General features: G+C 38.2%; 1 protein-coding gene across 1 annotated transcript in view; it reads right to left on the bottom strand.

Moving 5' to 3' along the window:
* Positions 1 to 15,080, bottom strand: part of BANK1 (B cell scaffold protein with ankyrin repeats 1) — a gene marked incomplete at both ends in the record, with an annotated part of 116,554 nt that extends 101,474 nt beyond the window's left edge. Inside the window, 3 exons of the mRNA XM_084263253.1 lie at positions 3,831 to 3,896; positions 12,360 to 12,758; positions 15,041 to 15,080. Coding sequence (XP_084119379.1) covers positions 3,831 to 3,896; positions 12,360 to 12,758; positions 15,041 to 15,080 — 505 coding nt within the window. The remainder of the gene's footprint in view (positions 1 to 3,830; positions 3,897 to 12,359; positions 12,759 to 15,040) is intronic.
* Positions 15,081 to 16,366: the final 1,286 nt, after the last annotated feature.

Raw genomic sequence — 16,366 nt, 5'->3', positions numbered from 1 at the left:
GACATGTCTCCCCATACGACGCTGCCATAGCTGGTGTCAGCAGAAAGACTCATGCCAGACACATATGGTAATGGGGGGGGGGGGGGGGGGGGAGGGATTTTTAAAAAAAAAAGAAAAAAAAGACGTGAGTTGTCGGCAAGATGGACTCACAAGGGCACAGGCTGCTTTGCAATTTACTCCCACCTTTGGTTTGAAATAGCTAAAATCTGTTGACCTCTAAGGCGAGCTAAAAGGTACACTGCTTCCTCAGGAACACAAGAGTGCTATTTTTAAGCACATCTGAAAACCATGCTTGCTTTCCAACTCCTGATTATTTTCTTTTTTGTTAGGGTTACGAATAAGAAATTATTCTGAGGTCTTTATCTTTCAAGACACTGTCCTTTAATCCAACACCTAGACCCAGAATAGGTACATTTTAGTACAATATGATGTCACATAGCCTAACAGCATAGCAGAGGTACACTGATAGCTCTTTATCCGCTGAAGGGATGCTAACTATTTTGTAACAAAAGTGCTGGCCTTCCTCCAATTTAGTTTGGTAAGGAGTACAAGTAATATAGTACACACATATATGTTAGTTTTAGTAGACCTCTGAGCAGCACCAAAGGATGTGGGCTCTTAAATATAAAAGGCAGACAGCTATTACATTTTAAAATCATCTTTTTTGTGCTCCGCTTGCCCATCCCTACTTGGTTCAGTTAATTAGGGCTAGGATACGAGGCTTAATGGGAAATGTTAAAAAAAGACAACGCTATTTCACCGACCAGCCTTTTTCTGAAACTGAGTATCACCTAATGCATATCTAAATCTGAGGTTAGCTCCATTTTGCAGGAAAAAAAATGAATACTAATTCCACAATAAAGCATTCACATTTTGTCTGTGTGGTTACCAGACTGCGTACCCAGATCCTAGGCAGATTGCTTCACTTTTTCAACCTTAGTACAAATTATAAATAATGACTCTTTGGGGAGCATAAAGTTTTCTGAGGAACCAAATGGGAATTTCTAAAACACAGCTTTCTAGTAATAAAAATAAGTCTACTTTTCTTATATGTAAATCAGAAATAAACATGGAACAGCATTTGTGAGTGGCTAAAGACCTGACTTGTTCAGTTACCACCTACAGGAATGAGTTCTCGTACATTCATACCATGGTGATGAGCATTCCACAACTGGATCTTTTCCATCACTCACTAGCAAATCAATTGTTTTCACATCTGCTTGTAACTCATATTTCCCCAAAGGATGTCAGTGATCATATTGTTTTTCCATTTTCCAATGTACTGTCTGACCTTTTCCCTCAAGGCCTTGCAAAATTCACTTTAGTCAATCACTTCTTATTGATTGTTAGCACTTGCTCATTCCCCATCTATCTTTGCTTTATTGGATATAGTTTGCTGTGGTTTGGATTTTTTTAAATATATGTCCTGTCATACACTCACCTCTCTTTCCACATGTGTTGCTTTAGATTTCTCATTTGGCTTTACACCTCTGATCAGTTCAACCTTCACTCCAGTTCAAGTCTAAATTGCATCTTCACTCAGCTTATATTCTCTTTTGTTCAGTATCTGTATACCCAAACCAACCTTCAGCTTTCTGCATGCCAGTCTCCACTTCAGACCTTACATAAAGTGCTGTTCTTTTGTGACTTTATAGTGTTCTAGCAAAAATTCTTTCTTGGTTTATAATTTCTCCTGATACTTCTGGTTTGCATCAGTTTAACACTGCATACTCTTCTTTATTACAAGGCTGAGGCAAAGATGAGAGAGTCCCTGAAAACAATCCCAAAATCAAATCCTGTCTGTTTACCTGAAGGTTCACCTTCTTTATTCAGGGTGCAAATAGTAGCTCATTTGCAGCTGCCCTCTTACCTTTCTTGCCTTTGTAAAGATTGACATGCTGAATCTCAGAAACTGACATCACTTCACTTCTTGGGCTACTTTTCCCTCCAAAGTTCAGCAGTGGTATCAGGTAACTACTCCCTGTTGCACCACCACAGAAGACATGTTGACTGCTTATTTCCTTGCACTCATCCAGGAGTCAGTTCTAACCTCACATACAGGATACAATTACCAGGAATCTCTCTTTCCTAGTTGGCCCTTTCACCCACCATAGCAATTGAGAATCTCTTTAGCAATCCTCTTTGCAATAACTAGACATCATCAACCAACAAGAGCTACATACAAGTACTGTCATACAGTCATCAAGATGATTGCTAGAAGCTGACTGAGAACTGTGATTCAAGCAACTTCAGCAAAGATTTCAAGTGAAGCTTTTGCTTTTAATGCAACACTTCTTTGGATGGAAAATCCTCACTTCACTGTATTCTAACATCAACCATTTAGCTAATGGGAAACTTGGACATAAAACTGCTCTTCAAGCCCCCATATAAAAGCAGAAAGAGATTCATATTAAAAGACCCAGGGTTTAAGGCAGGAGTAGCTTGGAGGAACATCTCTCCAGGCCTTTCTTTTCTTGAGATTTTTTGTTTTCTCTGACCATTCCATCTTTTACTTTCTCATTTTTTGGACATCATGATCATGAATGAGATGATCAATGATATCAGATTACTGAGCCCATGGATGATGAGCCAGTAATAATGAAGTCTTTTCTATACCACAAACTTCATCAATGCACTGACTCATGGCAACTTCAACTCAGGACCCAAAGAAACATCCTTAGAAACTTTGACACCAGGTCTGTAGGGATGAAACAGTGCAGCTTTCTGCTTGAGATGACACCAGTACACCCAAGATACCAAGACAATCACAAACAGTCCCTATCAGAAAGGAGAAGATTTAGTAGAGAGAAACAATTGGTGTTAAATACTCCCTTCCACATTATACAGATTTCAAAGTGGAATATTTCCAACTAATTCTGGTCTGGTCCTGTAGAATGCACACCTTAGAGTTTCTGAACTGTAGCCTGAGTGTACCTTCCCTGAAAGGAATCCAATCCACAGACTCCACACATTGTTCTGCACTGTGGACCAAAGCATAGTAACCAGGAATGACTGGAATACTTTAAAACCACACAGATTGATGACCATGTATTCAAATCAACTGAAGAAGCTAAAATGCTAAACTCCATACATCACTGACATATATATGGAATCTGTGCCAGTAAAGAAGAGACACTGAGCTTGCCACATCCTTCTGCTCTTAGACCTTGCCAGCAAATCAGACCCACAGAGCCAATAGCCTCAGAGTCCAGCAGCACAGAACTACTATGCTAGGAATTCCAAAATAACTTAATCTTTTTTCATCAGTCAGCATGCTGGTGCTGCTAAGCCAATCACTTCACAACAGTGTCAATCCAGAAATAAAGCTGTTACTGATCTGGGCATAGGATATGTTTTATGTAGCTCTTCACTAAAACCATGTGGAGATTTTGCCAGTCTGTTTTCCCTACTAAGCCTCTAAAGGCACTGAAGTCATGGTGCAGGCAGGGCTTCTCCCAGACTCTGGCTGCCAATGAGTGATGCTGCAAATGTATTGTGAGTAGGACTGATGTAACTGAAATTTCAAATCAGCTCTCTTTACTACAAGCAAAACTCCTCGTGTTGGGAACAGAACCCAAAAGCTCTCTACGTCTTCCTTTTTCTCTACTCTGAAATTAAAGGAAAAAGGAAACATCCTCTTCCCCTTTTACACACTCCTCACAAGAATGTGTGGGTGGATGTTCGAGAACAAGTCATGTTCCTCTACACAACTTTTGCTATGGTAAGGTTAGTTCATTGCCTTTCATGTCTGACAAGATGTAACAAGATAAATTTATTCTTTTGAAGGGTACTGGCTTTATTTGAGTAAATGCAAGGGGAATTTAACTCACCATCTGCAAGAACGGCTTCATAGATGTAGGACAAAGAATCGCCAGGATTTTCATTCTGAGGCTTACCTAGGCAAAAAAAAAGAAGAAAAAATCTTTAATGTTATCTACTTGGAAATATCTTTAACTGGTCATCAACTCTGACAATAGTGATCATTGCTACCCTACTTGATTGTTTCACAGAATGTTTAGTTTGCTCTAAGGAAGAATTTAGCATCAGAAATCAAGCTGGGAAAAAAATTTGTAATATAAAACAGAGTTCAGAAAACAAATGAACAAGCAACCTAAAGCCTCAGAAGTATGGAAATAACACAACAGTGATTCCACTTTCTTTTTTTCAGATTAAATTCTGTATGTTAATTAAAATGTAACACATTTTACAGCTGAAATTTGGCAGTTCAAAAAAATAATCCAAGGTCTAGTGGACAGATCTTTAGATAGAAATGTATTTATCCCTTCTCAGTAAATAAATCAGTAAGAAATGTGGGACTGATGATTCCCTGTATGTCACTATAGCAAATGATAGGAGAGAAATTGGGCCGAAAGAAAGAGAATAGAATCGTGTGCAGGAAAGTAAGAGGTGGAATTGGGATTCAGAAGACAAGACAATTGTTCAGGGCTGTGTTTGATAATACAATAACTCTGACTACAGAGCTCCTGTTACTGGGTTAAAAAAAGTAACAGCCACGTTCCATAAAGTACTCGTCAAATACTGAAAAACCCTGTCAGTTCCAATTTGTTGAAATTAGGTTGACGGTTTATTAACTACCAGGAGACTTTCTGCCATGTTGTGCAGTATCTGTCTATGCCACTCTTTCCTCGTGCTGGATCAAGCTAACAACTGTTTTTCAACATCTTAGGTAACACTGACCTAAGATACAGAAGGCCTGCTTGAGCTCCATATTGAGAGATCCAGCTAACACAACAAACATGCTGTTGTACAGCATCTGTGATCATAATCCCATGTATATTGCCAAGTGCTCCAGAGATGAATAACCAGTGTTATTACAGGGGACCAAAAATGAAAAGGAAGAGTAAGTGGGTAAAGACACCAAGGCTAGGATGAGAAGAGGAAGCTGGAAAAGTGATTGCTTTACTATGACTTTATTAAGGTTGCATGAAACCAAACATTCTAAGGCAGTATTTCACCTTTGTATAGGAGAAGATAATAGTAATAGTCATTATTGCTATTTCTTTTTAACTGATCTCTACTGTGGATGGTACACATTAGTCCTACGCTGGCATTGGCTCCTGGTTTTCTACTTAAAGGTGGTGGTGTTTATCATGTTCTGACTCAGTTTTTATTGTAATAACAAGAGCTCAGTGCATGAGGAGAGGGCACCAGTGAGAGAAAGGACAGTGGTATTAGATGACTGCTGCTCTAGAGCATTCACATAATTTCAGGTTCCCACCCTGAAGCTCTGAGGCAGAATAATAGAAGGCCTTAAGAAGTGCTCATTAGTTTAGCGTCATACTCTGTGAAAGGCCTTACAGCTGACCTGCAGACATCTCAGCTGTGACAAATGCATCTGAAATTAAAGTGAGTTTGAATAAGGACATAAAAATACTGTATACTGGTGTTATGAAAAGTAATGTCTTAAAGTGTTATCTGACGTGATAAGAAGTGAAAGAAGTGCTTCACCCTAATCTTGCTAAATACTAATAGGCAAAATGATGACAAAAATACAATAATGTTTGGACAGCACCCAATAGAGACAGGAGTTCTACAGAAAAGCACATTAAGAAATTAATAATTCTGTTTCCTCAACAGGATTTGAATGGCATGCAATACATAAATAATGCAAAGACAAAACAAAGTATCAAATAGCTGCTAATTAACTGAGCACTATTTATCCTGTGTACTAATGAGAATGCACTTACATAATTAAAGGCAATCAATGCTATGAACAAGGATCCTAACTGAAATTACATAGGCTACTTTGTACCTCTAACTTTTTGACTTTTAAACACCTAACTTTGTAACCGTAATAACATTATCTGGAGCAAAGATCTGTGCTCAGAGCTATTTCAGCAAGTACTGAGAGACGCTACCAAGAGCAAAATCTGATACTATAAAAAAAAAAAAAAATGTGCTTTTGCTAGCCTAATATTGGCATATTTTTTCCTGTATAAACTTCAGGTGCTAGACTTCATTATCTCAGGTATAAGCATTACATCTTTTTTTAATCTGGAAAACAGTGAAACCTTCATTTTATTCTGTTTCCAAGAAGCTGACACTACCTTAACAAAAATTGATCATGATGAAATTAAAAATAGAAATTTTGTTACAACACTGGTGTGCCAAAAATATACAAAGGATGCTTTTCCAAATGATTTTCCAGACACTTTTCAGTAACTGTGATTGGTAATCACAGTGAAAAACCTGACAAGGGTCAATAATACATTATATTATGAATAATACCAGCTGGAAATCTTAAACAATTTGTAAGCTTTAGAAATAGCCTTGCAACTGCAACTAAATACTGACTGATGGCTGTTGTGTCATAAACAAGACAAATTTAGATTGTGCCCACTTGCAACCCTGAAAGAGCAGACAAATGATAAATCCATTAATTTTAAAAATAAGAAATTGTAACCTAAATAAACAACAGTAAAATCCAATACATTAAATCTGTACATGCTATTGCAGTAATGCTTATATTCTTGTCCTTTGACTTTTACAGTTGATAGAACTTCTTGTGAGCTGCTTCTAAATGCTGTTAAAAAGCATTCACTGTAGGATGTCAGTGCATTCGCTTTTCCAGGTGTAAGCAGTTTTCATCCAATTAGTGTCAAAAATAAGAAGAAAAACCATCACATACATGATGCATATTTCAAATCCAAGGGTAAAGGTCTTCATGATTGGCTAGACAGATCAAAACATGAGCTGCTAAGAAACCTGACTATATAACAGATGAAGTCCTCTCTCGATTTTGCAGAAACAAGAGAGCAAAGAACTCAAACAGTTGAAGCAGCAGGGCATGGCAGTCTCTACATCCTATCTGTGGCTGCCACTTCCAGGACACCACTTAAGTAATAAGCCAGGGTCACATGCTAGATAAAACAAGTTAACAACACTAACCACAGTTTTTTGTTGACAGTCATCCCTGTTACAAGTACCTGTCACTGCACTGGCATCATTCTCTGTGGAGATGGTGAAACATCATCTCGGCAACACTGAACCTGGTAATCTTAGCAGTCTTAAGAGCAGTTCAAAGACTCACTGGGAGGGCAAAATGCAAATGAAGACTATACCACAGCACGCTTCAGCTAGCAAAATGCCCGTTCTGCTCATGATAAATTCAGGCAGGTTATTTTTGGTTTAATAACTGCCTTAAAGCACCAACACTGGTATGCTCTGTGTGAATGCTAATACACTGTGGAAGGAGGAAAGGGAGGCACAACTGTGTGGTCTCATCTACTTCAACTTCACCCAGCAATGAACAAGGCCAGGACCTATTTCCTTCTATCTAGTCAATCTTGTGTTCCACTTGAAATCTTCACAATCAAGACTTTAGGTCACACACATGCAACATTATGCTGTATTCAGTATTCACAAACAAAATCAACAATAACAGTGATTTTGTTTCCTCTTCAACTTTGGCTCTTGTTTGCACTTGAGCTTCATTTCTTCCCAGACACCCTGTCAGTGCCTAGGTGAAACACTTGCCTATTGAAGACAAGGGTAAAGTTTCCACCTAAATTAAGGGGTTTAACTCACCACCTCAACTTGTTCTGGCAGCCTAAGAAAATCCATCGTAATTTGTTACTTATATTTGAATATCAATGTAAAGAGGATCTTACAGGAGAAAAAGCAAAACAGGGGAATCAAAATGTGAAGTATTACTTCAGTATTCAATGTTATACCCAAAGTCCTGGTACAATTCCCACAAAGTCTACATTATTGCACTAAAATTAAACAGGAGATAGATAGGATAAAAGCTTATAGTAAAAATATAGTAATTTATTTCCCCTTTCTGTGACCTGCACAATGGAAGTTAGCCCCATATTTGAAGAGGGATAAAAATTTGAGTATGCCAAGCCCTATTTTAAGCTCCCAGCCTGTTTGTCCTGCATTTACATATTAGTAATGGATGTTTGTCTCTAATAGCTACGATCTCATTACTCCAGATCTGTACATTACTCGAAGTTGCAAATGTAGTTTTCTTAACATTACTCTTCTTGGTAATTAAAATTGTGTGCAGGTACGCTGAATACTTTCTAGGTAACAATCAGAAATTAGTGGCATATTGCTCTCTCAGGTAAAACTTACATGTTCATTCTGAGAATATTTCCTGGGGTATCAAAACTCTGTGGATATAGTTTTCCAGTTAGCTTATGTTACTTTATGTACCTCTTCTCAATTTTCTAATGCAATACCAGATAATGAATTGAGGTACATAGGTTTGAGTGGTTCTCAACCATGAGATTTTATAGAAATAGATTCTCTTATTATTCTGGCAAGAAAAAAATACCACTGCTTAGAGAAAAGGCTGGAAGTGGAAGTGACAAGAATTGTTTTGTTTATCATAAACAATAAAACCTAATAAACCAACAATCAGACTAATGGATATTTACAACTCATGAGCTGTACTGAGAAATTCCACCAAAAAATCTCATTAAATTATCAGCATATTTCACAAACAGTCACACAAAAAGTTATTTGTATTAGATAAGACCTGTTCCCTTTTTACATCATCAATACTTAGGCACAGATAACTCCAGGAGGAATTCAGGGCATTTGAAGGTTTAACTATCTTCAGCTGCAAATACTTCTCTACATCTACAAATCCCTTGCTTAAACAAATGGCTAGCCTGAATTTGCAGTGGATATGTTTCAGGACTAAACAAAAAACCTAGTTATGTCTAGGATAAAAAGCCCCAGGGTACTGAATTAATATACTGAAAGTACATCAATTTAATATAAAAATGGGTACAGAGTTCAGCAGGCAAAGGAGAAGTTCTAGAAAGAAAAAGTGAACCGAAAAGACAGATGCAAACAAAACATGCGTCCTGATTCTTTAAGCAGTATTAGGGAAAGCTGCTAAAATAAAGTTAAAATTCTAGAGTCACAGTGATAACACTGAATAAAATTTCTGAGTGTTCTAATCTTGCCCAGAGATGTATCTTTTTTATGACAACAAGCCCTTACATAAAATTCAAAACCGCCTCCAAATCTGAACACAGCAGTTCCAAACAGTGAAGTATTTTGTGAACAGTAACTGATAAAGGAATCTTTTGACAACAATAAAAACATTTGTGTTCTTCTTCATGCATAAGGTTAATATAGTAAAATCTGTCAACATATGTTAGAAAAAACAGTTTCAATGTCTCAGTTGTCCCTTTATTTCTCCAAGAACTCGTTCAAACAGTTATTGTGTTTGAATCATATTATAGGACAAACAAGGGCTCTGCTGGGTACACCCCCCACCCCCCACCCCCCCCGGATCTTCCACTTCATTTAGTTTAACTGAGCATTTTAAATAGTATTGGGTTTCAGCTAGAATTTTTGGCATATATATACTACCACAGAGGTAGAAGGAAGTTTTAACAGAGAGTACCTGCTCCAAGAAGATGAAGCTGGCAACATCTGGTAGGCAAAAGGTTTTGGCAAAATAACTTTCTAAAATTAGATCTATTTTGCACTTTTCCCATCTCAGACTGTAGAGACAGTGCAGAGAGAACAGCATCTAGAGAAGAAGAGACAACTGAGAACTTACCTTGCCTTGGAACTTTGCAGGGTATGGAGAAAGCTGTAGTGAAAGTGTGGTGATTACTAGTACCTAAGCTATGCCTTGGTTAACACTCTTCAAGACTGAGAGAACAACCTGATCTAGCATCTTCGGTTGTTCTAACTACCCAACAGCTACTCACGAGCACTGGCATCAATTAGACCCAACGGCTTGCTGTCCTAAGAGATTAACAAAATTTAGTTGCAGGGGTGCACAACAGCATGGTGCCATGTAATGATTGTAATTAAAGCACATCACTAAATTTTTAGAGTTCAGTAAAGTGGTCCCTCTTGTTAATACTGAGGAGACAAGAAGGTACAAATGCACGGAGGAACAAGTTAACAGCAATGAACGGTTTGGGGGAAAAGGAAGGAAAAGCATGGACAAAAGCGTTTTCATCACTACCTCCAAAAGCAGAAACATAAGGGACAAAGGATAAGCACTGAAAACAATTAAAAGTGACAGAAGGTGATGACCCATGTGAAGAAATGGGTAATCTTGTGAATGCATAGACCTGAAGAAAGGCATAAAAAATTTGCTCTAAAGGAAGAGTAATCCAAGTATACTTAATAACCCTTTAGCAAGACATTTTAAATACAAGGGAAAAATCTTTTTTCCCAGATGTGTGATCTGGCAAAATCCCCGCCACAGATATTGCAAAGGCCAAGAGCTTAACAGGATTCTACAAAAGAGTATCATAAATACAGACACTGCAAACAGTCACCATTATCTTTAAGCAAAGGTAAATAATGACATGCACATTTTCATTCCTCAGAGCTTAAATCAATGCCCGGTGACAGCAAATTTTGCACTTGGAATACTTCCACTGTGCAGAGAGCAGTGCAGAAGTCTCCCAGCAAGCACTGATCTGTGCATGGCAGGAGCAGTTTTTGTCTAGGTGTGTGGAGGAGGGCTTACACCCTGAAGCACAAGGCAGCAACACTATTCCAAGTCTTGACCTTGTCTGATCCCAGCCATAATCTGTGAATCCTTGCTAAAGATGTACAAGCTGAAACTGAGGCTTCAAAACCTATTTGTGAATTCACTTTTGTAGTCATCTCTGAAGGTGCTGATATTGACAATTGCCAAAGAACAGAACATTTGAGCACCTGTTAGTCACTTGACATTATTACAACACAAATAAAATCCCAAAGGCAGATGCAAGAAATACTTCAGTGAATGCACAGACCTAAGCAAAGAACCATCATCTGTTTTCTAGGAAACTGTTTATCTTTGCAGAAAAGTTTGCAATTTCCTGTGCATGAGTCAGCTGACTGTTTCTGGGCCCAGTTCCTTCCTATATGTGTACACACACACGTAGTATAGACCCACTGTTTTCATTCCACTAAAAAGCTGCCAAGGAACTTCGATCTGAAGCCAAATATCAGACACACTTAGAAACTGCAAACATTACATCCTGAAATCAAACCAGTCAACTGTAATTAACCCCAAAACTGAGCTCGAGAGACATTCCAGAGAAGACATACTGAGGAAAAGGTTAATAAATATTGAAAACCAAGAAGTGTTAGAACAAGGATATAGTTGGGAAGGAGGAGTCTAAACTGACTTTTGACAGCACTGATCTCATATGACCAGATTGTGTGTAGACACATTCTGGGCAGGTCTGAAAGCCTTCCAGTATGCTTAAGATTATCTACTCAACCACAAGGCAGCAGGGACATCCAGGTAGGTCACTCTGACTCAGCTGGGATCTTGCTACCCCTGTGTTCAAAGGAATATTCTTGGTTGTTTACCTGCTTCTAAAACTAGTTAATTTCAGAGCAAAAGTCCTGAACTGCAGGATGTCTCTCTCAGGCACAGCTCCCCTGCCCGTAAAAGGACACCTTGCAGGTAACAAAGACAGAAACACAATGTTCTGCTCAGACAAAATCATGACAAAATATCATGAGCTGAAAGTAAGAGACCTCGAGACAATAAAGAAGCAGCACTAAATATGTTCTCAAAGGAAAACACAGAGTCATCTACCTGAAACCTGTGCACAACTTACATCACTTTCCAAAGCGCCCCATGCATCTGCCTTTCTAAAGCTACGTCTCAGTTTCATTTGTGCAGCCTGGCAAAGTTAAACTTTGGGTTAAACTAAACCATGTGCACAGACCTTGCCATTTCAGTACCTCTCATCCTCAGAGGAGGGTTTTTTTCTTACATTCCAGAAGTACTAGTTTTTACAGTAATGCTTCTTTGTAGTTTCTGTGGATGTGCAAACACGTACAGACTGTACAGTTTTAGTCCTTTCAGTACAGGTTTACTACTTGGGTTGATAAAAGGGGAAGGGAACTTCTGCTCTTACAACTTTTGCGTGTCACACAGGAAATGATGCCATCCATGAAACTGAGTCTTAGTCAGTAATTATTCTCCACTGTCAGATTTATCTAAAGAGATATATACATTATCACATTAATGTATTTGACAGAGATGAAACATAAACCCATAGTTTTGTGCAGTTTCTGCCACTTGTAAACTCAGGAAAAAGAGAAGCAAGTGTATGTCAGCTCTTCAGTCTTACCATGAAGCAGGGATGCTAACTTCACAGGTGCCAGTGGCAACTTTTAGACTTTCCAAAGATGCTTCCCTGTGACAATGAAGCCAAACTAAGAGTACAACAATTTCATCACACTTCAACTACAAATGCATCAAACTAAAAATGTTGAACCAAGCTGAAGAGATGTAATTTCTGCAGAAAATCTGAATTATCACATTTTTTCTCTTGCAAATGATATTAATACAAACTAAGAAAAATTCTAATAATCATACAAAGATTATTTCATTTTTACATTACCTGGTTGAATAATTCCAGTAACAACAGAGAGATATTCCTCAGGTTCCTGATCAGTTGAGATCTCTTTGCTGCCTCCATCTAAGGTCAGTATCTCATAAAGAATCTCTGAATTCTCCACCCCACAAAGTAGAATCACCACATTATCCGCAGGTTTCAGAACTTTCTCCAGAAAATAACTTCTCTTTCGATTCAGGGAGTTAAGAAGTCCACATGATAGTATCAGGAGTTTACATTTATAACAAGGTAAAGAGAATAGTTCGTGGTGCTTGAAAGACGAATTCTGTAGATTATAGAGTAAGATTCCTCCTTCATTCACTATGTGTCCAAAAAGAGATTTTAAATACAGAGCCCACTCTTCTGCTTCTTGTTCATATATCACGAGAATATCCTTCGTATTTTCTAGAAAGAAGAACACACTTTAAAATTTGTTTCAAATGCAGCTATCATAAATATAAGACAACAGATTGTTAATTTTCCCTCCTTTTAAAAACTTCAGGTTCCTAAGTAACAGGACAGGTTACCTTGAAATATGAGAACCATCTGCTTATTTCTGAACTAAAGCAGAAAGACTGTTCACAGAAATGCTCATAAAAGATCTCAGATTATTTAATGTTTAGAATAGCTTCAACTATATATTTCAAAATATACTGAAATTGCAGTATAGAAAGCAGAGTGTATTCACACATTCTGCTTCCTTGAGATTCTTGACAAATAGGTGATACTGTTAAAAATACAATAGTTTGTTTTTAACAGCAGAAGTGTAGAATATGTGTTTGAACACTGGATGTTCTCTGACTTCATTAGAAACAGGATTCATATGTTTAGATATTTTGGCAGCGTGATATTGTGATAGTCGTTACTGATCTTTCTTTACTATCCTTATTCTAACAAAATTACTTACAAACCTGACAAAAATAAATCTAAAGCTCTATTTTTTTAGCTCTGCTTTCCTTTTAAGACGTAAAACATGATGTTTGTAAGAATAGTAATACCCCTTCCACAGTGTTACTAGGGTGACGGTATGAAACAGAGGCAACAGGCAAAAGCTGAAACAGAATGCTCCCCCTGAGCATCAGGAAATGCTTTTTTACTGTGAGCACTGACAAGCTTGCTCAGGGAGACTGGAATCTCACTCGTTGGAGGTACTCAAAAGGTGCCTGGACATGGTCCTGGCTCTAGGTGTCCTTGCCCGAGCAGGGCAGTGCTACAAGATAGCCTCCAGATGGCTCCTTTCCAACTTCAACCATTTGGTGAAACCATAAAAACTACCATTTGCTGACCAATACATTAAAGTGTGAGGGTAGGTAAATATCCCTGGCTTAGTTCAGTCACAGCCCTATGGAGTAACAACGGCAGACTCAGGGATAGAGCTGCTGCACTTTACACCCACTGAACTTCACTGTGTCTCCCAGGTTCCTGATGGGTCAGGCAACCTGATTAGTACCTGTCTGCAGCGCACCAGAACTGCCTTGCAGGTGATTATCAAAGCTGCTTCTTTGTGACTACCAAGAGATATGGCAGTGGTGTACACACACTGAGCTAAAATGTTTCTTGGGCACACTATGGATCTGCAAAGTGGAATGCACTGTTGGAAGCAAAGTACAGATGTATCTAAGGAGAATAAAATCAAGTTGTCAGGGATCCCACCTAAGTCCTTGTACAAAAGAAGAAACTGAACATAGATCTCAAGTTCAGGATTACTGCTTTAATTACTGTACTTCCCTACTGTTTAGAAGAAATTGTTTCCAAGTTTTGTTCATTCATTCTTTACTCAGGAAGTATTTCAGGCAAAGTTTACCCAGCTGAAGGCTGACTGAAATTTACTGAATAAGGACACTACAGCTTAGTCTCTTGAGTTCATTATATGTCTATAGACTGCTTGGAGGAGAGCTGCCATCTTTTAAACATTTGTGAATACTCAACCTTTCAAAAGTTTTCTACTGTAGGAAATCACATAGGGCCATGCTCAACATGGTAGTGGGTGACGACATTTCAAGATGACTGACCCTGACTAACACCTTAGAGAAGGGAAATATTTGTCATAATGTATTTGAAAAGGCAACTCCCTACATTTTCCACTGTAAAAGCACTCTGAAAAATGCCCGTTTCCACTGAAATGCTGTTTAATTGTAAACATAAGTAGTGGTGTATTTCTCATTAAACTCACAGCAAAGTTGTGGTTTATGATGCTAGGGTAAGAAACTTACTTGCTGCAATTCTGAGATGTTACTTGTTTTCAAAATCTCATTTGTTTTTCTGTAACTTTCACACAAGAATACTAGAAACAAAAAGCTATAAAGCTTGCTGCACAGTTTCAAAAGAAGAAATTATATTAACAGAGTTGTCAGGCCAGAAGCTGTTTCAGTCTGACCACACTGTTTCATATCACAGGAAATTGAATCACCACGCGCCTTCTATTTTCAGTCCCGATTTACTAAACTATAAAAAAATACAGATTTAAAGAGGATGCTTAATCCATGAAGAATATTTAAAAATTCATTCTTTACATTTTGTTTGAATTTGCTTAGTTCGAACATCCGCTCAGAGAATATAATTGTATCTATTTCTGCAAGCTTAAAGAGGTATCTGCTCTCAGAAATCTGTCCCCTGAGGTATTGAGGATCTTCATGAAGTGACTCTTCGCACTGCCTTCATTACAGTCTGTACACTGGGATTATTACCTTTTCCACTACTAGACAGGCTTTGTGGAACTCCTACCATTCTTCCTGTATTTTATGAACTCTCCTGCTTTTTCAAAATACTTTTTGAGGAAACCAAAACTATAAACATGGTAGGATTCCTTGACACAGGGTACAGGAAGAAAAACCTAATCTCACTTGAGATACGTACAGAAAGTTCACAGAATCACAAGGTTGGAAAAGACCTTTAAGATCATCAAGTCCAACCGTTCTCATCCTATACTAAACCATATCCCTAAGTACCTTGTCAACCCTCTTCTAAACACATCTGGGGATGTTGACTCAACCACCTCCCTGGGCAGCCTGTTCCAGGCCCCCACAACTCTTTCAGTAAAAATTTTTTCCAACATCTAATCTGAACCTGCCCTGGTACAGCTTTGTGACATTTCCCCTTGTCCTATCTCCTGTCACCTGGCTGAAGAGACCATCATCTACCTCTCTACAACCTCCCTTCAGGTAGTTGTGAGCTTATGTTCAGTCTGTAAATTAAAAGGTCTCTTTTTCAGTTCATGCTCAGCTGTGTTTCCTTCTATTATGATGGACTTGGGTAATGACACAGCTAAGTGGTATTTAAGGAAAAGATTAAAAGAAAAAATGTTTAAATTGAATGTTAAAACCAATTTTTTATAGTTTCACAGATCCTGGTGTCTTGATTGTGCAGAAGGGGGATCTGCCGGCATCCTCCACAGGACTCACTTTACTAAGAGCCTAAATTTGCTTTCCATGTAGGAGGAGAGTCTTGGTGAGGAATGGTGCACAACTGTACTCCATTCCTGTGCAAACCAGAAGCACCCAAAAGGCATTCCCATATCCCGGAGTGGAAAAGAACTGTTGGATGCAACCATTCAGGCACAGTTTAAGAGCTATCTGCGTGCTGGGCATGGATGAGTAAATCCTTTGGTAGTAATGTTCTTAAAAAGCTGACAACATATAATAATCATTAAAAATATGCAGAAGACATAAACTTCACCCCTGTGCAAATGGACAATACATGGCTTGTGTAGCCAAGAAATTCTAAAGATAAAAGCAAGGAAGTTGCACTGAAATGATAAAAGATGAAGTGATCCTATTTCCACATGGGATATTTGCACCTAATTTTGTAGCTTTGATCTTAGCTAAGTGTGAATGCAAAAGGGGTTTTAAGCCATTTCTTGAAGGTTCTCTGTATTTCTTTTTAACTATATTTATTTTTATGTATGAAGAAGAATGCTTTAATTGTATATGAAAAGAGTGAAACATATCTAACACTACACTCGATGGAAGAAAGGCTCCGCAACATGCAACTCGTAAAACTTTAATTTGACTGCC

This window comes from Gallinula chloropus (genome assembly GCF_964237585.1).
Source record: "Gallinula chloropus genome assembly, chromosome: 4".
NCBI classification, from domain to species: domain Eukaryota; kingdom Metazoa; phylum Chordata; class Aves; order Gruiformes; family Rallidae; genus Gallinula; species Gallinula chloropus.
This window is presented reverse-complemented; position numbering and strand designations above follow the sequence as displayed.